General features: G+C 36.4%; 1 protein-coding gene across 3 annotated transcripts in view; it reads right to left on the bottom strand.

Moving 5' to 3' along the window:
- Positions 1-25,420, bottom strand: part of LOC139147056 (conserved oligomeric Golgi complex subunit 7-like) — a 148,812-nt gene that overhangs the window by 62,548 nt on the left and 60,844 nt on the right. For 2 of the 3 annotated variants that reach the window (XM_070717905.1, XM_070717908.1), the window contains 6 exons: positions 13,863-13,973; positions 11,847-11,999; positions 9,932-9,983; positions 6,798-6,928; positions 3,155-3,229; positions 2,448-2,513 (listed from right to left, as the gene is read on the bottom strand). In XM_070717905.1, the coding sequence (XP_070574006.1) occupies positions 2,448-2,513; positions 3,155-3,229; positions 6,798-6,928; positions 9,932-9,983; positions 11,847-11,999; positions 13,863-13,973 (588 nt within the window). The remainder of the gene's footprint in view (positions 1-2,447; positions 2,514-3,154; positions 3,230-6,797; positions 6,929-9,931; positions 9,984-11,846; positions 12,000-13,862; positions 13,974-25,420) is intronic. The other variant, XM_070717907.1, reaches the window with a different exon arrangement.

The following is a 25,420-nucleotide window of genomic DNA, read 5'->3' as shown; positions in this document are numbered from 1 at the left end:
TTGAATATATGCATGGTCACCCTTTCATTCAGTATCTTTCAGCATGTCAAACAATATGAGTAATACCTAGTACCAAACAAAATTCATGAAAAATGGCCAACTTTGTCCCTTTAGTCTTACAAAGACATGCTAAATCAGAGGTGTGATTGGCAATTGATGTTTAGAAAGAAAAAGTATCAACGAGGTACAACAAAAATGACATTTGTGTCTGAAAACTTTAGATAGCCTGCCCTTTTGACTGTTGATTGTGAAGTCACCATAATGATCATTACAATCAACATGATCACATCAAATAAATTCAGTGTTAGACCTAACAAGGCACAACAAGAATGACATTTGCTTCTGAACGCTTTGAATAAATGACCATGTTGGCGGTTGATTGCAATGTCACTGTATGATAATTTAAATCAATGTGAACACGTACAAAGGTGTTATCACGCATTTTGACAAGCACGGCAAAAAATTCGCCAACAAAATGACCAGAAACAAATATATATTACGGAAAAAATTATTTCTGGTATATTTGACGAAAGAATGTGTTATACATGTAGGAATATGATGCTAGGTCAACAGCTTGGAATGTGCTTTCAGAGTGCCCTGTCAACTCGGCTTCGTAAATGCGGGAAATCAAGTTCAAAACTTTACGGGCATGGCATTTTAATGGTTGAAAGTCAAATTGTACAGTGCACTATGAAGAGATAAGTTTAACAAGACTTTGAAATCATAGGTTCACGTTATCATTTGCTTGACGTGAAGATCAACTCATATCAGCACATTGCCATATTATAAGGTTATTCAAAAAATACCGGGATTTATGTCCAAGTACATAGTGCAGCAGAGGTATTGTCCGAGACGCGTAGCGTCGAGGACAATACTGTAGCGTACGATGTACGAGGACATAAATCCTGGTATTTTGTGAATAACCTTATTATTATACATCTTTTTAGTCCAACTTTACTTGAAGAAAAGTTGAAATTTAGGCGTTTTTTTATGTTTATTGCGCACAGCACTGAGCAATCCCGAGAAGCGATCGCGAGCAGACTGGGAACGCATTCAGCGCATCCGCTAAGCGCACAGAACGAAGATTCAACCCGTGCTGCGCAGTGCGCGTGGGAGAAATTTTATGTCAGCAGAATAATTTCACTCAAATTCACCGGTTTTGGACTGACCATGATTTGCTTTGTGAAGTACTGAATGTTAAGAAGTATATATTGTTGTAAAAATTTAAAATATTCTCTTCTTTTTCCTCCCATTGATGTAAAGGTGTTTTGAGGTCAAAGGACAAATAGTGTCCAATAATACCTAAAGTTATTGTACTCCACGTCAAAGTTATTGGATTCCGCGTCCTCTGATACCGAAACTTACTGTACGACGAAACTCTATAGGTTACAGACGTAGGTGTATAATAATACATTTTATAGAACATATTACGTCACACAAAACAAATGTTCAAAGTGTACAAGAAAATAGAACAAATATTAAAACATAGGGCCAATGTCCCTGAAGCTATTATAGACATAGATACAAGATTAAGTATTTCCTGAATGTATGAAATTATCTCACTAAGTCATCCAAGGGACCTGTTAACCAAAGGCTGTCTGACCAGCGGTTTTGAAAAAACAAGAGATCTAACAATCTACAGAGCTCTGCTGTATTATGTAGAGAATAACTTTTGTGACACATGTATTGATGAAGAAGGTGGATATCTTTGATAGCTCATATCAGGTTGGCCTGATCAAAAATGGCGAAATTAGCTGCAAAAATACAAAATTAAAGATTTCATCATAATTTCAATATATTACAATAAACCCTAGGAACCTGTATACCAATATCAAAGCTATCAGACGAGTAATTTTGAGAAACAAAGATTTTGACCAAAAATTGCAAAACTTGACCCAAAAATACAAAAATTGAAGATTTCATCAAATTTCAATATATCACACCAAGACAACCCCTGTTACAACTGATAATGTAGTAACGAACCGATAATGTAGTTATTTTTTCTAACCGATAACATAATAAAAATTTACCAATAACGTAGTAATTTTTCCTAACCGATAACGTATCAACTGATAATGTAATTGATCAAGTGATTCATGGGAATAGTTCATAGGGATAGATCTCTCCTCGATCGAACGATCAATCCATTGATCAATTGATATATATATATTAATGTTAAGAAGTATATATATGGGAACGCATTCATATATATATGGGAACGCATATATATATATATATATATATATATATATATATATATATATATATATATATATATATATATATATATATATATATATATATATATATATATATATATATATACATATGAATTAACATATGAATTTCATGGTGCTTTACGTAGTGCAGTTACTTTACATGGTGTAATACATGGGCACAATCATGGTTATTGACAATATGTTAGTCTTATTTTTACTTAGACATACCTTAATAGCTTTAATTAGGCCACAAGATCCAAATCCTTCTGTTAGGACCATACATCTTTCAACAGCCTACAAAGTATGAGTAAAAAGAGTTCTTTATTTTCCATTATCAATCACATACATGGGTGATGTCTATGGTCACGTTGGAAAGTGTGTGAAATAAATATTGATTTGCCAGAAGAAAAGTGAAACTGAAAATAAAATACATTTCACAAACATAGTTACATTAATACACTTATGCACATGCATTCAGCCATGCATATGCTGCCAGCCGCCTTGTGTCAGGGATCACCCTGTGGTACAAAGTACACTGCAGTGTGTTTAGTAGCAACTCTCAACGGGATGCCACTTACATAGCCAGTGAGGCTGCAAGGCTATCAAAACCTATGACAAAGAGGAGTATCTTAAAAATATATTTATCCAAAACCCATCTACTATGAATGGTGAACTGTCACGTTTTTGAAACATGAAGGTACAAGCTTGTACCCACATGATATGAAATAACCATATGGTACATAGCTGTGCAAGCTTTAATAGGGCTCACCCCTAGTGTGATATTACCTACACTGTTAAATTTCATGCTGACATGTCTGGAGCATAATCTATCACACTCAAATTGACATCCAAGAAAATTCTTTGTAAACTTTTCTGCCAGCTAGCATCGTCGACTGAATACTTGTGACCAACTATGACAAGAAAATATTACAAACCTTTTGTATGAGGTTTAATATTCTTGTTACAGATTCAGCAAGAACCTCTGCACTGTCAATTAATTCACTGTGGTCCTGTGCAAAGAAAAACACCATCAATGTAGTTATTATTTTACTGATCATTTCCTTACTGTTCACTGGAAATTTTAATCTTGTACAAATATGATATGTAACAAGAATTGCAAAACCAAGGATTGCAATCTGATTGAGCATCAGAGACTCCCATTACTTTAGCTTCTTAAGATTAAGTTTAGTGAATTTGTGATTTAATAAGACTTGTAAACCAGTTTTAGAATAAGAATTTAGTGATAAAGACTACAGGTATGTTACACAAGGTGATACAGGACCAATCACTGCGGAAAATCATTATCATTATCACTGCAACACACAACTCTTGTGGACTATTTGCAACTTAGAGGATTAACTTATGGACTACAAACACAATATTGTAACTGTACATTTACTTATATTTGAATGCTAAACGTAAATGCTGCCTTTATATGAAACGAAATCATGCACAGACATGCAACTTTAACATGAAAAAAGTGGGCAAAATGATGCTGCAATGAAGGTTAAGATATTGATCTTGAAATCAAGATGACTTCAAACAATAGTGAGAAATGTGGTGTTAGAATAATATGGCTACGATAATCACTTCTAATGCAAGTACATCATGGTTAACACATGTAATCTGCAGTTATCTTTGACCCTGATTATATTTTCAACTCTAACCCCTCTCCTGCCAAGACCATATTTCACCACCAGGTCGAGATGGTTAACATTAATGACATACAACATACATGTATTCCATGGTGTATTTTAACATAATACTATACATTTGAAAGCTGTTGGAAACATAAATAATGTAAACTTGATTTTTTTGGACTAAAGACGCTATAACAGACCAAGCCAAGTGGGTGAAAATACGTCATGTTTTGGCTCAATACCGCTTTTTACTGACTTGGCTGATGGAGAAGTGATACTGTCTGGTAGGAAAAGGGATATTGAGGATTTCTTCTGCAAAGAATAAGGCTCCTTCATATTCAAGAAAAAAAGTAATGTTTAAAAATACTTTCAAGGACACTTTGTGCTCACATTTGGTTTGAATTGGTCCATTCAAGTAATATTTAAACCAGAAAAACAAGAATGACAAAAGCAAATAAGGTCTGCAACTTAGGTACCAGGAGGTCATCTTTAGGAACATGCATATCAACTTATATAGCAATGGGACAAGCAGATCCTAAATAAATATCAGAAAATGTCAACTAAAATATTAGCCAGAGAAGGCTTGACAAAAAGAAAAGGTGAGAGAGTGGGAAAGAAAAAAAGAGTTGGGAAAAAATGTACAAAGGCTCTGGTAAAAAGTAATGCTACCTCATCAATCTTCTAGACCCTACCTCTCCTGAACATCAACTGTTCTACCCCTTGGTATTGACCATGTTTACATAAAGAGCTACAATGGCCAGATGGCAGGAAATGTAGTTACAACCTTGGGGTTTTTTTAATTGATGCTATCATTCGAATTAAAGAGCAGTTAAAGAGGCACTCCCACTTAGTAACATTTTTAAAACACATTTTTTTTATGCCAATGGTCGATATTTGACATGGCGACTGCGCGCGGATCGCTAGATATCGATAAAAACATGTCCTCAAAAAAGTTAAAGTTTGAATTCCGGTGGCCCACCTGAATTCAGTTTCCAAACATAGAACGTTCGGCACTGGGGCCATTGTCAACTAAGCTATGGAGTACGAGTCTACGCTGACGCTGCTGTACGCCACAGCAGTACCACTTGCGTCGATGAGCAGTCATGTCCCATGGTTGAAAGCCGAGTCCTACTGACTCGGCAAAAAATCGAAAAACAAAGTTTGCTGATTCCACCACCAGAATTCGCATAGGAGATTAGCACAGATAGGTGCGGTTGATACATAGTATGCATAGTGGCCACCGCGTGGTATGCGCGCATACCACACGCAGCGGCCGCTATGTATCGAACCACGCGTAACTGTGTGGCAGACGACAAAATGTAGTCATCAGAGGCAACTAACATTTTACACGTAAAAACTGATATCTATGTGGTATTGTTTAAAAATTTAATACATCTGATTGAGAATAATGAAAACGACAAAAACTAAGGAGAAGTTTTAAAAAAGAATTACCAGAGGTAAAGGCATTGATAATGATGTATATGAAGTCATCGCAGAAGGAGGTAAATTAATTGCGTCATTCGAACGTTTTTGGACTCCTTAGAATATCGTCAATCAGCACAACAACACACTTTCGGGGGATTTCGGGTCATAACCAGAAACGATCGTAAAACTTCGGGATGTGAAAAATATGCTCGGGAAATGACATGTTTTTATCGATATCTCGCGATCCGCGCGGAGTCGCCACGTCAAATATCGACCGTTGGCATTAAAAAAATGTGTTTTAAAAATGTTACCAAGTGGGAGTGCCTCTTTAAGTTAGTTACAGTTAGTACAATGATTTCCACTGTAGGGGTGATTATGACAACTGGAATTATCCTGGATCCAAATTTCTTATCAGTTCCTGAGTGTCTTACATGGAAAAGTTGCAAAAAATTGGTCTGCAATGAAAAAATTAACCTCAGCTTTGTTTTCTGGATCAATTTACTGCATCTTTTAAGCTCACTTGCAAAACTTTGGCAACTTCATTTGAACAAATCCCATCTATAGCCCAGGATGCATCCACACACCAAATACCAAGCTGAAAAGTGCAGCGGTTTGTGAGTTTTTGATGTTGACACACACACACACACACATATATACAACAGACACCACAGACTTCAGCCTATAAGAACATAGGGCCAAAGTCCTTGAAGCTACTATAGACAGGGATACATGACTGTATGAAATTATCTCACTAAGGAATCCTAGGGACTTGTAAACCAAGACAGAGCTCTGCTGCATTATGTAGAGAATAACTTTTTGTTTTGTTTTGTTTTGTTTATTGATGAGGGTGGATATCTTTGATAGCTCATTTCAGGATGGCCTCACCAAAAATGGGAAAAAAAATTCCTTTTTGCAATATGAATACGATGAGAAACTAAATTTTTGTTTTACTTAGCCTTATACATGGGATTCTATGGACAGCTGACTTATACATGGTAGTCTATGGTGGTGTAAACTAAAAAGTCCTCTATTACCGCCAAATTTGATCACATTGTGAAACAAATCGACGTGCATCTGTATGGGGTAGGGTACTATCCTTGGTCAAAGTTTGAAAGAAATTGACCAGGGCATGTCTGAGATATCTGCGTGAACGGACGCACGCACGCACGCACGCACGCACGCACGCACGCACGCACGCACACACGGACGCACGCACGGACATGACCAAACCTATAAGTCCCCGGACGGTGTACGTGGGGACTAACAAATATCAAATCAGTAAGTACTGAGGTTCTCAAGACATTTGAGTGGACGGACGCCTCACAAACAGACATACATACATACATACATACATACAGACTGACGAAGGACGCCGGACGGATACCCATCCCAATAGCTTCTATGGACTATAGTCTATAGTAGCTAATAACCTCACATTGGTATACCAAATGTGAGCTAAAAATTATGTTTCTTTTCTGATATTCAATGACAAGTATAAAGTGAAACTGCTTACCATTGGTACATCATTAAATAAACTAAGTAGATGCTGTTTCTCAAGTTCCTCATAATGTAACATATATGATGTATATGGTTGATAAATGACTGGTAATAACTCATCAATGTATTCTTCATATTGCTCTCTTGCTGTAAAGAAATGGGACAGAACTAAAGGTAAACTTAAACTCTCTCTTTAAAAAAATTCATTCCTTTTAATATCCAATCAACAGGAATTTCCAATTTAAATGATTTTTTGTGTTCATATACAATATTATATGTCTGTTTTTAGCTGTGAGGAATAAAGCGCAAGGATTTTTATACTCTATGCAAGTATAGTAATTTCACTCAGTGAAAGCATATAGGGATAGGTAAAATGTGAGGCAGTGCACAGAAATAGAGATTTCCCATAATACATCTATCATGATTTGTACCAACGCAGATTCCCCTGTGAAGTCTCCCATGTGTAGACAAATTCCTGGACTAGTTGTAAAAATTCTGAAAACGTACTTCTTCTAAATTCCCATTTTACAGGATTGAGAAAATTGTGATTGATTGTGAGACAAGAAAGCATTTTTGGAAATTTTCCACTGATTGTGTCCTAAGCCATAGAGAATGGCACCATTTTACAAGTGGTATAGCAGGGTTAGCGGTGGGATTTTCAAGTTAGTAGCCACACTTACTTAGTGTGGCTAATTTGGTCCTAATTTTATTAGCCACACGCAACTTCCATTAGCCACACATACCATACACTGGTAGATACATGCTTCAGTCTTCAAGTTTTTGTGTGATACATTGATAAATACACACACATACACACACACACACATATAATATAATATATATATATATATATATATATATATATATATATGAGATACATGAGATGATACATTTCTTTTTTCACTGCAAAGGCTACACAGACAGTAGACATGATGTTTAAGTAAACTAAACATTTGTAAAAACACATTCAGAGACACACAAGACCTTATAAACATTTTTCAAGAACAGACAAATCATCATTATGTGAATTGGGAAAATTGTTTGAACTCAGACCAAAATAAAAATGAAAAAGAGTAAAATATTGATGAACATGTTACATCCTCATCTATATATACTCTTTTGTTGTTGATTTTGCAAAACCTGTATTGCACTTTATGATCAAGATCCCCAATTGGGATACGATTTCAATAAAGGCTCACTTCACTTTACTTAACATGCTCTTATCCTAGTTAAACCCAGATACAGAAAGGTGATGACCGTATAATAGATCATTACAGTTAGTAAAATTACTTTTTCGATCAGAAAAACTATTAAAAAGGTGTTACAACAATGGGACATTGAAGTTTCCGCGACAGCATTGTTTGGAAAATGGCACGTTTTGCTAGTACCCTCATGAATCCGTGTCCCTCCGTACCCCTGTTACATCAATAGAATAGTCCCACTCCGCACATCCGCCATTGTTATTCTCACTCAAAGCCATGATGCATGCGACGTCGGTTTTACCTTCTCTAAATATGCAATTTCATTTGTTTGAAGCTATTATCCTTTCATCAGTGATGAGTTTTTACCAGTGACTATTACAACTTTTACTGCTATGTCGTTGTTTTCACAAGATATAGACCGTTTGATATTGCAATGTCGACTTGCTTTTATGTGCAGTCAATGCACATGCCATGCCAGTTAGTTTACGGTTCACACTATGCTGTTGATCGACAGCATACACAACGTCTTTGTTTCACATGTACTTTTTTCAATATGATTTATGTGGAAATTTCACTAAAATGTCGCTGATCAAGGGATTGTATGATCAATTTGATTTGATCAACGTTATCGGAATGCCAGTTCATGGAGATCGCGAGAATGTAATTCTAAATGTTTTCTGTATTTTGTCTTCTTTACAATGTCAAGTAAGTGCTTTAAATAAAGAGTTTAGCATAATAGCATAATAGTGGAAAAAGCATTAAGACTTGGACTGTTTAGTTTTATCAATTTCGACTATAGAAATCAGCTGTCGCCATGCTTTTGAGATCGTGGCGATTACCGATGGGTTTTTGTTCGCCACAAACAAGTTTTAGTCGCATTTTGCTACAGTGGTGACCTCTACCGCGAACCCTGTATAGCCACAAACCGATGTCAAAGATGTGCGTACTTATGGAAATGAGGTCAAAGGTTACATTCTAAAAGGGGGGATAAATTATTTTTGGGGTAAGAGGTAGTAATGGGGGCTTGGAAACTTAGGGGGAAATGATTGAAAAGAAGGGTCCCAATTTTTACTATCCTCACTCCTTTCCCTCTTTTTTTAGTATCATATTACACAATCCACGTCTTCTTCAGCTGCCCTGATACCTATGTGGAGGCAACGGTTGATTAATGACAGGGAGGGAAGTGTTATTTTTTAAGTTACACATTTTTACATATAATATATAATAACAAACATGACCGCTACCGGGACTCGAACCCAGCACCTAAAGCATGTGGAGCACTACCTATAACCTGTACTCCACGAGAACAAGTTGCGAGAAAGGGATGCAACGTTCCATATAAACGTTAGCATGATAATGCTAAGCAGGAACTGATTAATTTATAATGTTCGATTGTAATGATTTATAGAGTCTTTTATGCATTTTTCTTCTTTTATTGAATTCAAGTCAATTTCAGACCATTTACACAGTTTATATTATTGGCTTTTTCAGAAGCAATGCATTAACATGAAAAGCGGATTTTCAAAAAAATGCTCTGCTGTCAGTATAAAATACATCCATCATACTCATGGCATAGATGAAGTACTCCTCTGTCTATGTCTTCCATGCGGCCGCATCTTGGAACAGGATGTGGAAAGTCATGCCTATAAGTATAACTCAGCTTCCATACATATTTTTTGAGTTGTACAGACTTTTTATGAGGTTGTATCACACCCAGCTGCATAACAGTAGAAGTTTTTAAATCAATGAAAGTTAGGGATATGTACTGTAATCTCTGCTAACATCATCTAGTAACATGACGTGAAATAGCCCTCATTTCCAACCTTGTGGTGAAAGTTGAAAATCTCTTATGTTGCAAGCAATCAGAACCAATGTACTCAAGTACAGTATAGATCGAGTTTTGAGTTGAACACATCAAAAAGAATACAAATATCAAAACAGATCTTACCACAAACATGTTGTAAAGCTCCTTGAAGATTACCAGAAAATCTGCGTGTTACCTGAAAAAAAGAGACATCAGATACTTGTACTGTATTATCCTTGTCACCATTTTTTTAACCATCTCTTCATGGTGTGCTTGGATAAAAACATGGAGAAGGCACACAAATTATCATCGATGATTAAGTCTTTCCCGTTAATAGGAAGATTTCACAGTGTTTTCTCCAGTGTGCGATTGTGTGAATCCCTATCTACTTAAAAACAAATACAAACCTGTGTGAATCCCTGGCTACTTATAAACAAATACAAACCTGTGGCATGGCCCCCTAAGAAGATCTCTAGATATTGATACACACGGAGTTGAATTATTTAACAGTGAGAAACTGGGGCTAAGTTATTATAAAATCCAGATAGGAATGGACAGTGAAATTGTTCTAAATGTTATCACATTTGTGTAATTGGTTTGTAAAGTTGTTTCAAAATTTACCACAGCATTAGTAATTGTAGTTAAGTTGTGGCAAACAACAAACGGACGATAGTGTTGTTTCACAGTAGGCTTCCACTGTAAATTATTGTTGATAGAGCAAAAGCCTGTTGGCTGGTAGAAACTGATTCATGTCTGCGTGTGTAGGGTAAAGATTTCCTGATTTTTCCATCCCTGCACAGCTTCTGGCAAATGTACACCTCTTTTCTGGCAGATCAAAATTTTTTGCCAAAGAACTTCATACCATGCAAAAGCAACGGGAGTCTTATGACAAGTAAACTCTTAATCAGCTGTGACACAATGTAACTCAGAGTGGCGGAATATAAGGAATGTTATATGATTCTGTGTATGTGAAGTGTACTGAAAAGTGTACTCCCTGGTGTGTGTTTAAAGCTCTTTGATTTTCACAGCAGTTACAAGAACTCAGTGAAACTTTTGCAAGTTTTGGAAGAAAGTTACAAACCAATTACACTATTGTGATAACATTTAGATCAATATCACTGTCCATTCTTATCTGGATTTTACTGTAAATCAGTTGGTCCATGCTATACAACCTTTATTTACTAATAAAAATATGTTGAAAAATCTTATTTGCATAACATAAATTTGCATACTTTATAGTCCTGCTCAATTGGAACCAAATCCGCCAAATTTTCAAGAGAGGATGACATTCACCCTTTGTGAGAGAAACCTGGGCAAAACACTGCTTAATGAAATCAACTTTCTGAAAATTGGTTCACAAACATACTTGAATATGAGTTTTTGGCATTATGAAGTTATTGCTCACTATCACAGATCCATTGGTCAATACTGCCATGAGTGATACTGCTAACTGCATGCTAAGAGTGAGTGAAGGTGACTGTGATACAGCCAGCAATCATACTTTTGGCAATATATAGATAGACTGATGTAAAAAACAATTAAACCTATCAAAACAGTCAAACAAATAGCTGTGCTAATTTTTCTATTTTGGCAGTAGCTCACTTGCATCGTTGTTGTGCCATCTTCAACCAATGCAATTACACGTCAAATATCAAGAGTGATTTTCAAGTTTTAGCTGTGGACAGAATCACACCACACTAAGACTTAATACAGACACAAGTATACACATAGACTCCACAATATCCTGACGGCTAATAACAGCGTGTATGCATGGCACAAATTGGAGCTATCTACTTTACATGAGTGCATGCATCTCAAGTGTATAAAAATTTGATTACATACTTTCACAAGAAACTAGCAGTTGTAATTTGAGAGTCAAAATAGACATTTTAATCATTGGGAAATTGAAAAATAGTTAGTCATTTTAATTTTTATACAAATTGAACAGAATATAAAGCTATGATAACTTGTATAGCTAAATAATTATCAAACAAATGTAGGAAAAAGGATTGTCTGCAAGCTATAAGCAATTGAAGCAAAATCTATAAAGAGAATTTACCTGTTTTATATCCATAAGAACAAGAAGAGGGCTCTCTTGCATGGCATCAGCAATGACTGCATGCAATGGAGGTTCTAACCCTGTTAATGTCTCTATTAACATTTCACAAACAACATGAACGGCATCATCAAATAACTGTTCACACCATTGTACCTACCGGTATAGAAACTACTATTAGTTATCTACAATATTTAGTCAAAGTCATGGGTAAGAATGAAAATTTCACCCAGGATTTTGCACTTTTTGGCAAGAACTTACTCCTTACCACTACTTAATTTGCTTCATTTGCTGCCCTCCGATATGAGGCAAACCATTCTATGAGCTCAGGGATTTTATCAAAGGCTTGAACTCCCATGAGATCTAAACAATAATACAATTATTTGTCATGTGTGGGGTCCACATTCTAGGAAGAACAAAGCCTAAGAAACACAGAAATTTGTCACATGCCCAAGCCCCTTTGTCCTCTCTCGACAAAATTACAGGATCTAGATTTTGTCATTCTGGTCATTTGAATTCATGACAACACATCTATGTCACCATTTTTGTTTAGTGGAACTTGTTTGTGTTGGTTTTTTGTATGCTTGTCAATTTTTAAAAAAATAACATGGCAGCTGAAATTTCTTCCATTATTGAACATTGAACATTAATATTTTGTAAATATTAATTATCATTACTTACAAATAACAGGGTACATCCATAGGATAAAATTTGTCATTGCCCATTTGGATGTTAATATTCATACACATAGATCTGACTACCTGAACCAGGTTGCATATGAGTACATCTGTGAAACATCCAGTCACCACTATAAAAACTTGGTCACTGACTGAAGACTTTATGAAAAGTCATTGTGATATCACTATTGTTATAGACTTTGATTAACATAAACGGAACAATGACAATATGGTGTAATCACAATATACTTCCAAAAAGATATACATAAATAAGAAACAACTCATCAGTGCCTGGCACATTATGTCACTGTATGTGTACCTTAAAGTGTCTATGCAATGCCCAAAACAACAACTTTTAAAATCAATCTCTATGCCTTGGAGATAAGTTCTACCTATATCTGACATTAAGAGTTGCACGCTGTAAATAGTTATCATCCTTGGCGATGACTGCTTATACTTAAATATGATGGTACTATGTTGCTTGTCCTGAGCATCGCGTCCACCAGACTGTTTGGTTTTAGCTTTATTGGTAAATCAGATTTCAGAAGTAACACTGTGCTTGATTTACATATCATGCATATCAATTAGGACGATTGATGTCATTTGTCCCTGGTCAACAGTATGCAAATACTTCAGCTGGTTTGTGAGGCTCAAACGACCCAGCCTAGCCAGGTGCCTGCAGACATCCTGCAGAAGTAGAAAATGTCGCGTATTTTTCACATTTTACATCGATACAATGCATAATGTGACAAAACAACCCAGGACAAAGGTTTTAAAGAATGTTGTTTGGGGCGTGTAATAGACACTTTAAACTTTGGTCCCATAAGCTTTGCAATATGACTTTGATCTTCAAGTGTCACTTGAAGCCATCCAACACAACATGACAGCGTCCAAACTGTTGAGAATCCGTTTATCTTCATTCGTAACTTTTTCTGACGTGAATTTCTAGGCGTATGCAATCTTTGAAACTGTGTATAACTTGGCAGGAGGTACGAGTAGACCGAACAACTGTCTTGCATATGCCATGTGCATTAGACTCGTCAAAGCTGACAAAAATGTTTTGAAATAATTGACAGCTTGCGGATAGCATATTATTATAGAGATAGTGTCAATGACACTTGACTCCCAATTTTTTTATTGCAATCCACTGTATAGATGTATTTATGACCTGTAAATATACTGAACAAAATTGAACAAAATGGGGCTCATGTTGGTCAGTTCATATATTTATGAATACATCATACTAGACGAGTATTGTACATTAGCAAAAGAGAAACAAATACTTCTGGATATCATCAAGATTGAGAGAGTAAAACATGCTGTGTCACATGCTCTTGCCTACCTCAGTGTGCCAAGTTGACATTAGCTGGTCATAAAATGTTGGTAACCATTCAACCAAGGGCTGTGCAGCATTGCATTCATATAGAACTCTCCACTGCTGAACCAAATTAGCCTGTAATATACACATATTGAATACAAATACTCCAGATAACTTATTTCTTAATGTGTAGTAGTTCAAGGGCTTTAGGAAAGGTAAGAGGCCACTGAATGTCACAAGGGTTCCGTTTGCTACAATAATAATGAAATAATAAAAAGCGGCAGAAAAAATCTGACTATTGTTTGTTTATCACATATGAGAGATCCCAAACTTAGTGAAAGCATTATATACACCATATTATATAGGGCTCGAAATTATTGATAGTGTTACGTGCAGAGAAAACGACCAAAAGGGTGAACTCAGCAGTTTCCGTTTAAACAAAGTTTATTACGAAAATAAAACTAATTGCTAAGTCAGGAATAGAATACAAGCTTTAAAAATGTACAGACTACTCATCTCAGCTGGGACGGCAAAGCTCCAGTCTCAGAGTTGTAACAGTCAGTCGGATGAATGAACAGTCCTTTGGCTTGCAGGCTTGAAGTTGCACAAAGTCCACAGTATAAATCCAGCGTTGGCAGTGAAGGTCTTGAACAGTCTTGAAAATTACTACTGCTGGATGTTTCCAAAGACTTGAAGTAACACACAAGAGACACAATCCCAAATGTCTGACTGCAAGCTGTGCACGTCCCTATTTATACATATGTGCTTACATAAGGGCATATAAGAACAATCTAGAACTTTTATTGACATGTTAATTACTGTTCTAAAATTATCTCTCTTGCACAACTCAGTAAATTTCCAGAACATTCCAAACATGACTAGTTGAATTCAAGGTTGTGAGGTCATTAAGGGCAGTGACCTTGAGAATGTTCTAGACTAATTGAACTCAGGTCATGATGAGTGTGGGGGAAAATTACCTACATAACACACCCCCTCTTCAAAAAGAAAATTTTTCAAAGAAAAAATTTTTCTTTTACAAATGTGATATTAAAAGTGTGAACAACAATAAACTCTAAATACGAGAGAGACAGTCTGCAATTAAATTGTCTCTGCCTTTGATATGTCTAATATCAAGATTAAACTCCTGTAACATTAAACTCCATCTTAACAATCTCTGATTTTTGCCTTTTAATTTCTGCAGAAAAACAACAGGGTTGTGATCAATATAAACCACTATTGCCTGATTTGAAGAAGTAACATAAACTTCAAAATGCTGTAAAGGTAATATCAAAGATAAACACTCTTTTCGAATTGTAGAGTAGTTTCTCTGGGATTTGTTAAATTTGCATGAAAAGTAGCAAACAGGATGATCTATCCCAGGACTTTCCTCTTGCAATTTGGTATTGGAAAACTTGAAATGGAACTGAATTTGGCATAAGGTATGCATGGCAAAGTCCAGTTATTTTTATTGAGTTCGATAAAGTCATTGTTTGGCAAATAGTTGGCTTCCTCTGGGAGATATTCCCCTTTCGCAGGATTCAGTCTGTCTGGATTTTGTTCCATTGGATTACTGTCGCAGACATCTTCGTTGTGATAGATGATGTTTGTCCTCGTTGGAATATCTTGGAACAAATGTTCATGGATCGGTTCTTTCAGTTGTTGTTGTTGTTCTGGCTGGAGATGTGCCAACTTTGTAGACTCCAGATTCTCCAGGATTTCTGAGTTCTGAAGCTTGACCATGCATAGCTTTGAGTTTAGAGTATTTTCACTCAAGTCAGTTTCAGTATCACTATCTTCATAATGTTTTGAACTGACTGCACTGACAGGCTGTGTTTTAGTAGGATTATCCCTATCCAAATATGGCTTAAGCATATTGATGTGGCATAGCTGTTTCTGTTTTCGCCTGCCAGGTGTTATTATGATGTAATTTAAATCGCTCAATTTCTTATCAATTAGATATGGCCCAAAGTAACGAGCATGGAGTGGTTTGCCAGGAACTGGAAGTAGAACAAGAACTTTTTGACGTGGTTCAAACTTCCGTTTTGAGGTGTTTTTATCATATTTGATTTTCATTGACTGCTGAGATGACTCAAGATTTTCTCTGGCTAATTCACATGCCTTAGAGAGTTTTGTACGAAAATCTGACACACATTGTAAAATATTCAGACAATCATCGTCGTCTGATAGGAATTTCTCTTTAACGAGCTTAAGTGGGCCACGGACTGTATGTCCAAATACAAGCTCAAATGGGCTAAAACCAAGAGACTCTTGAATTGACTCTCTAACAGCAAAGAGCAGAAAATGAATTCCTTCATCCCACTGCTTCTCTGTGTCAAAACAGTAGGTCCTAATCATGTTTTTCAAAGTTTGATGAAATCGCTCAAGAGCACCCTGACTTTCTGGATGATAGGCGGATATCCTGTACTGTTTAATGCCTAGTTGATCCATTACTTGTTGGAAAATACCAGACATAAAGTTGGAGCCTTGATCGGACTGGACACATTTAGGGAGGCCGAATAAAGTGAAAAATTTGATTAAAACTTTCACTATAGTCTTTGTCTTTATATTTGTCAGTGGTATGGCTTCTGGGAACCGTGTGGATGTACACATAATTGTCAACATGTACTCATTTCCTGATCTTGTTTTTGGTAGGGGCCCAACACAGTCTATGAGTATCCTACTAAATGGTTCTTGAAATGCAGGAATTGGCTGTAAAGGGGCCTTTGAAATGGTCTGATTTGGCTTTCCGACCATTTGACATGTGTGACAAGTTTTACAGAAATGTGCTACATCCTGCCTGAGATTAGGCTAATAAAAGTGACTGAGAATTTTATGATAAGTTTTCTTACTCCCAAATGACCAGCCCAGGGGCTTTCCTGGGCCAGGCGCAATATTTCAGCACGATAGGACTGTGGAACCACAATTTGATGTTTTATAGCCCAATCATCATCAACCAAGACATCTTGAGGTCTCCATTTACGCATGAGAATACCAGATTCTGTATATAGTCCGGGGTCACTTGTCATGATTTTGGCTTCCGTGTGCATTTCGTGAAGACTCTTGTCAACATATATCATTTTGTTCCTTAATATCTGGAGAGTCCAAAAAACATTGTTGGCATTTTTTCTTTCCACTTTGTCAAGGTCAAATTCAAGGTCATTCGTTACTCCACAAATTCCATTGATTAAGCATTGTAGTGCGTACAAAATAGCTATACTCATTGACCAAATTTCTTTATAATACCTTCAGTGATGGAAGGAACTTCACAGCTCATAAAAGAATAAAGAAACCTTATTGTTTTTGTTTTTTACCATTTTATATGAATTTATATGCAATTACAAGGATTTGCTTGTGTTGCAGTTGTACATCGTTTTCCATGCACTGTGTCAAATAATGACACGGATCGGTTTCTGACATGCACTCTGCTTGACAAGTACATCATAAATATCCCTGCATCTCGGCGTAAGCCATCCGCAGTATTACCAATTCTGGTAGGTTGTAAATTCCTGACCTATGTGCAAAATTTCACTAGTGTAGACAGGATTGCTGTGCAGCTAGCAGTGTGTACTCTCTGCTTGTATTGAGAGTAAGTCATCCCTTTTCCTCGCATTTGTCTCCAAGTCATATAAAACGATTTGTATTTTTTCCTAACAATAGCAGGGATTAGAGCAGGGGTTTCATTAAGTTTTGAAGTAGGGGGCTAGAATGGAAAAGTAGGCGGCTTGCATCTGCCATGACCACAAAGCGGTCGTCGTCGGGGAGGGTCCGGGAGGGGGTGGAAACCCTGAATCAAAGTGAGACTTGAGTGGACACCGTGGGTCATCAGTGTATTAGGGAGATGTGTAGATATTTCATGGATAGTGTTTGATCATTGCACATTAAATAAGGAATTGTGTGTTAACACAAATTGCCAACAGTGTCTATGGGGTTATTGCAGGGTCAAGATGTACTTGGATACATACATTATACACAATAGCAGCTGCAGTCAACTCAATATGACCTGCATATGTAGCTAAACCTGGTTCATGTCTGCTCATATAGTGTGCATATTCCTCTTTCGTTTGGATATGCCACCTTGCATATTCAACTTTGATTACATCTTCATAATCATCCAATGTGTAGTTAAATAATCAATAACACCAAGTCTGATTTGTATGTGGTAATCTTCAGTATTGTAGATCCCATAACTTATAGCACGATATAGACAATTGCCATCACCTCTGATTGAGACAATCTCATATTGGCTTTTTGGGGAAGACCTTCGGCTCTCCATGTATAATTTCTTTGCAAGGTTTGATGCTTTTTGACTTTTCTTTTTTGTTTTCATATTTGTCAGTGTACTTCTAAAATGTCAAGTTCAATTAAATATATAATGCACGTAAATATTAAATGTTTATTGTCACTGCCTTCACCATCAATGATAGTTCAAAATACGTGCATAGGTGCACTATGAAAAGCTCAGTATTTCTAGAAAGTATTCAGAAGGTACTGTTATTGGATATTTCAGAAGAGTACTTTCAGAATGTGCTTTGGAATACAATTCAGAATAATATTCAGACACTCACTATGTGAGATAATAATCTGTATATTCTAGAACTAACAAGCTCTGCTTGTTAGTATGTATTGTCAATGTCACTGTTGGATGTTGTTGTCAAATGTCTGTGTATTAAGTGTGTGTATTCTGATTTATTTTGGCTCTTTTTTAATTAGCAGCTGCAGTAAAGACACAGTGAATACCAGTACTGCAAAAGAAAGAAAAATATGTCAGAGATAGGTTGTCTAGCTATGATTCACTAAAATGATTTAAATTTCATATTAAATATTTTGATTTTACATTCAATGCACATTATGCATTTCCTCTGCGAACAACATTCTCCCAATAGCCACTGTAAAACTGATAATCAGATGCGATTCTTGATCAGCGTCATTATTCTAATTCAGCACAGATTTGTGCAATTCTGACAGATAAATCCAATAGGAAACTAATACACCATTATCAGTTGATGTTTCAATTGCAGCTGGACTGCACAAAATTCACAATCTTTGTACAAAGTACCAACTATGTTATCATCACCACAAATATATGCATCTGAAATATCATCAGAATAATTTGCAAATTGTTCAAAAATTTTAGAACACTGCTAAACAAATATGGACTAAAGAAATAAAAAAAATACACACTAAAGATGGGCTAAATTATTGAAATGAAATAACATACCAGTAATAAATATGCATGTGTTGAAACAAACTGTGGACTACACTTCATTTTTCAACATTTTAAACTGAAATGTTTAGCCATAATTTGAACGCCACACTATGACACAGAGGGTGATTTTAAAATTCGTTTTACAACCGAATGAAATTCATCGACCGTCATATCTTGAACACAGAAATGCCTTGCTATATTGTGAATATTTCCGGTGGCGATAGCCCACTGTCCGTGCACCGCTGTACAATGGTCGGAAAGAAAAGCGCCAGTTACATTTTGCAACACATGGGTTATAAACGTTTGATAATTGTTGTTTATTTAGAAGTGTTAAATGTCTTTACATATTCTTTGCCCCACTTCCGCACGCTCGTATTTCTCTTGATATTGCGTTTACTGAGAAAATTTACCTCATGGCCCCTATCGACATGCCGAAGGGCATGAAAACGCTTCCGCCAATCATAGCAACGATTACGTCTTACGATATCTTGTACTATGTAATGTCGAATGTATTGGAAAGCGTGCGGAAGAACGCTCAATCTGATTGGGCATAACAAACGCCATTGTGTTTAACAGCATGGTCTGCAAGTTCTATCGAGACATTTTGGCAAGTTTCACGATATCAGTGAAAATACAAGATATAGTAATTTACTAAAGTGAAACCAGGAGGGTCATTTGTTTTCAGACTCGGTATATTAAAATGAAAATATATCCTAGTTTGAACCATGATGTAAACACCACATTTCGCTTACTCCGCTATGTCCGTGACGGCACAACCTTACAGGGGCCCCCGACTCGTACTCCACAAAAGTTACGATGCCCAAAAACAACCAAAAATTCTCGCAAATCGGGGTTGAACTTTCAGTTTCCACTATAAGAATCATTTCAATCGAAGTGTGGTAGAAATCAGGGGAACGGTTGTTTTTAATGCACGCCCAAGCCCCAATTGTAAAACAATGGCGTCGTCATCACGCGACTAACATTTTTCGAATGAACTCCGTGAATATTGAAAACACTATTACAGTCGATCGCTCGTAAATTTAGATACTCTTTTTAAACTAGACCATAATTAGGGCCCATACTGTATACTCGATGTGTGGTGAGATGTTGCCACACGTTTTAACACGACTTATCAGTTTTAACACGACTTATTAGTGACGTGCTTTGGATAACCTTCGAGGCCGTTTCTTTCCGCACACAGCTTCTCACAATCTCACCTCTCATTCACTAACAGTTATTATCGGTACACGCAAAGTTAACACATGCTCTAAATACGGATACAAAAATAAACCTCTTACCGAATGTCGTACTGGCTCCACTGGTGTGACTGTAGATAGACGTAGCAGGAACTGAATCTCGTAGCGACACACAGAAAGTATGGCTGCTCAATGCATGAGGTTGAAAGGCCAACGATGCTGAAGTTGGACTCAGTTTCGGATTCGGTTTCGGATTCGAATAACTGAGAATAGTTTTATATGATTTATCCTCCAGAATTGGAGATTAAAGAAACTACAGAAATGGCCTTTTCTGCTTCATATCTGGACATTTTACTTGAATTTGACTCTAATGGTCACCTTTCTACTAGGCTATATGACAAGAGAGATGATTTTAACTTTAGTATCATCAATTTTCCACACCTCATAAGTAATATTCCACTCTCACGTGCTTATGGGGTATACATTTCCCAGCTTATTCGATATGCAAGAGCATGCAGTTCATATGGTGATTTTGTAAAGAGACATGGCCATCTCTCTTTCAAACTGTTAAATCAAGGTTACACCAGAGCAAGACTTGTCTCTACATTCAAACGCTTTTTTGGCAGGTATCGCAAGCTGGTAGATAAATACAATATCTCTCTTCATCAAACGATCACTGATGGCATCGGTGACATTGGGCCTTAGTTAGTGACCACTACCTATCTGACTTATAGATTGATATATGGCGGGTGCCACATGTGGGGCAGGATGCGCTTACCATTTTCGAAACACCTGACATCACTTCTTGGTCTTCTGGCCAGAGGTCCATATATCTTTCTTTCATGAATATGACTTTGTTTGTGTACCGTCTATTTACTGTCTGTTCTGTGCTGTTTTGTGTCTAGTTTACAACTATTGTCTTGCGAATTCCGACCTACTGTGATTGGATTATGGAATGGTATGTTTGCGATTATTATATTTCAAGCTTATGTTATTATTTTTTTGAAGAATATAATAACTACTGATACACAAGGAGATATTTTAACTAGATGAAATTACTGCACAAATAGCATGTATTTTATCACATAAATGTAGCATGTATTTCATGACATAAATGTTTCATATATAATCATAATTTATAAAGTTTAAAAAATCAAAACACTTTAGGAACTGTAATGCATGACTACACAAGACAAAACTGCTGAAAAATCAGTCAAAAGTTACAACTTATGAGCTGTCGATCTCAATTATGGGCATTATGCAGTTCAGACTATTCAAGCTAACAGTACTACGCACAATTCAAAGAAATGCATTCAATGCTATCTTTATTACGTAACATATTAACTGATAGTTTAGTCCGAGAGTTTAGTATGGTACATTCAAAATGCAATTTATGTAAAACAACATCAATCAAAACATCAAATTAATACAACATATTAACATTAAACCATGTGACACACATTGTGACATATAAAATGATTAAAGTATGTTTTTGTAAATATTGTTTTCCTTGCTCGACACTTCCTTTAAATTTTAAATTAGAGTGCTTTGAAGCTTTCTGTAATTTCTATTTTTTAACCATTTTACTTGTGAATATATGCACACAATTTATGCCATGAAATATATGCATTGTTTTATTGTGATCTTATTTTCACTTTGTCTAGTGTGATTAGATATTATTTTAGCTGAAAAAAGGTCCAGGGAAAGTAAGGAAAATCCAGTATTCCACAGTGTAACAATTGGCTGAAAATATAAAATTTCTTTCAGTCTCTCGAATCCGAAACCGAATCCGAAACTGAATCCGAAACCGTGTCTAACTTCAGCATCGTCAAAGGCCTTACTGGTTCTGACCACTAGATCATAAAATATGCAAATGAGCAATTAATTAATAAGCCACACCCACCAAAATCTAATCAGATCTAAGTCTCATCATGATAATACCAAATACCAATTGCATGACATTGGAACTTAGGGTTCTTAAGTTACGAGTGGAACAAAATCTGTCTACGGAGGGACGGACGGACGGACGGACGGACGGACAGACGGACAGACGGACGGACAGACGGACACACACACAGACATTGTGGCGACAAAGGACACCTTTGGTGCTTAGCACCACGGTGTCCAAAAACGAGCTAAAATTTACTAACATTTACTTTACACAGCTTACAGTTACTTGAATTTCTAGTATTTTCAGGGGAATAGTCAGCAGTGTTTCTGGTTCACTTCAAAACCGAGGATCGTACAGCGAAGCTTGACCTTGCGATCGCTTCCGTCTTCATTTGTTCATCGACCATTTTGAGTTGAGCTAACGACGGCCGACAGGTGTAGTATGCACGTTTTCATTAGCGCATATAAAGGTAACCAAATAGGAATCAGCAATTCAGGTAGCCAATAGAATCGTCAATTGCAATTCCGATTCTTATTGAGGCAGTATACGCAAGACCGTGCTGCATCGTAGTACAAGGCGATCGTAGTAGTCGCTCGTCTTCTAAATTTTGTTTCACATAAAAGCCGTTGAAAAGTTTGATTACACAGCTTGTGAAACTTGTCCGTATCATTTCCGAAGGTAAAAAATATTTAAGCTATGAAAGAGTTCAAATTTCCAAAAAGTAGCCGGCGAAATCGTGAGAGTAACCGGTCAATTTCGCCAGCTGCCGGCTCTAATGAAACTCCTGGATTAGAGACTTGTTGCTAATCATAGGCTACATGCAGAAGCAATTTATCAAAACTAAGCCTCTGCGCTGAGAAATATAGGCTATTACCTGTGGCTTTTGAAAATCAACTCCAGTACGTACAATGTTGTACTAACCAAGACACCCATTGTTAAAATATTGATACTGAGTACGAAAAATGATTCATGAACAACGGGTTGAACCTTTATTGTGTGAGACACTGGAAGTCCGTAGATTATTTAGGGTTAAAAACGACGAGATTAGTCATATACGGTGTTAGTAGCTTCTCAGAAATCGTTATCCACAGGCTATTTACTCGATATTTTATTGTCACGGACTCTTGACATTTTGTGGCTGCATTTCACATATACATATTTCACATAACTGACATTACATGCAAATAACTTCGCCAAAACTTTCAGTCACATGTACAGTGAACCAGAATTGGCTTTGCTAAATGCTACTAAAGATGCTGCAATACAGGGAGTTGTTGAGGAAAGTACAGAGGAAAATGTTAGAGTAGTGTTCAACGCTGCCAAAATTTGAGAAAAGCAATATCATTTCAAGAAGTACACCAACCAAAGGCAGTCTTACCCAAGCAATTCTCAGAGCCCGTTATGAAACAATGATATGGAAAATGATATCATTGCCTAACCCGACTTGCCACCTCCAGCAGACTAACAATGGAAGCTGGAGGAAAACACATTCATACCCATAGCATGCTTCCTCCTTTCCCTGAAGCTGTTGTGCATTTGATCAGATATTCTTGTAAACAAAATATATACAAAACAAATATCTGCTCTTGCAAGACGAATGCAATGACATCACATGTACGGAAATGTGTCACTGTGAGGCTGATGAAAATTATTGTCCGAACTGTTCACCTCCTATAAGTGACACTTTTAATTTTGTTGATGGTTTTGATGATGATTAACAACTTAAGCATGAAAATCTCTGGTTTTTTTTGAAAGTCACTCATGCAGAGTTATCAAAGTTTTGAAGTTGCTGTGTGATCGTATTACTTTTATAACAAAACTTTCTTCAGATTAGCGATTATGGCATTAAAAGTCATTGACCTTTGACAGGAAATGTTAGACATCTGACTTCCTGAGAATGTTGTATAAGTTTTATGATTCTGAAATTGTATACAAGATAATCATTGTGATGTTTTAAGATATGGAGGGCATTTCTACGAAAATTAGAAAGAAATTTCATATGACCTTCAATTGACCTTTGGTAAAGTAGTTCTATATATTTTTAATACAATAACCGGATTTTTTTTCAAAAAACCTCAATGTTAATGATTGTAAGGAATAATTCACATCAAAATGCATGTTCTCAAAGGTAATATGGTTGCAAACTGGCCATAAAGTCTTTTTATGGCTAAGAAAAAACAATTTTTGTCGATTTTAAGGAAATGACCTTGAAATGACCTTCAGAGTTGTCAGAAAAAATGCAAACAATGTTTTTTGAAAATCTTGGCCATTTAGTAAATCGATGAGCTAGGTTGGCAAAAATCTTCACTCAAAACACACGGAATGACAATTGACCCGGACTAATAATAGGAAACAGATCTATCTGAAGTTTCACCTTCGTCATCTAACCTGTCAAACAAACACAAAATATCTGGGTCTTTGTGTTGTTCTGCAATGAGATTTGGTCTAGAAAATGTCTGACCTTGGTCAGCATAAGTTTTACTGGAAGTTTTAAATCCATGAGGGATAACAGAATGATCCGTGTCAAACACCTGGCTGAGAAAGGTGTCATTTAAGTCAACATCTGTGACATTATTTTTGAGAATATTTTGATTCTCAGAAGTTTTCTTTAACATTGCTCGAGTAATAGCACATGAAGGGAAAAGGACGGAAATTTCCTCTTCTATTGGCTCTGGATTCTGATCTAAAATAGGATTATCAGTCACAAGTGGATTAGTAATGACCTTGTCCCCAGCAAGGTTGTTTCCAAGAAGAAAGTAAATCCCTTCAAAAGGCAAAAAGGGCCTAATACCTAGAGTCACAGGTCCAGAAACAAAGTCCGAAGACAAATAGACATTATGGAGAGGAACAGAAATGTAGTCATTACAATCTACCCCTTAATAAGAACTTTAGAACCTGAAAATGACTTTTCAGAAAACGGCAGGGTATCTGCAAATAAAAGAGACTGGGAAGCCCCGGTATCTCTTAAAATTTTGACAGGGGTAGCGGAAGAAAAATCACTAGAAAGTGATATAAAACCATCATGAATAAATGGTTCGAAAATACCCATAATGCTATCTTGAGAAGAATTGACCTTGACCTCATTAATTGGGGATAAGAGGGGTTTAACCTCAGAAAATGTGTTACACACATTATTAGACTCTGATTGAGTTGATGAAGAAATAAAGCCGGTTGGCTTAGATCCACTTTGACCACTTTGACCTTCACGCTTTCTTTTCAATTTGAAACAATCTGACACTAAATGGCCATCTTTCTTACAATAATTACAAGAAAGTGTACCAAACTGTTT

Source organism: Ptychodera flava, chromosome 13 (assembly GCF_041260155.1).
Source record: "Ptychodera flava strain L36383 chromosome 13, AS_Pfla_20210202, whole genome shotgun sequence".
NCBI classification, from domain to species: Eukaryota; Metazoa; Hemichordata; class Enteropneusta; family Ptychoderidae; genus Ptychodera; species Ptychodera flava.
Note: the sequence above shows the minus strand (reverse complement) of the source record. Positions and strands in the feature narration are given on the sequence as shown.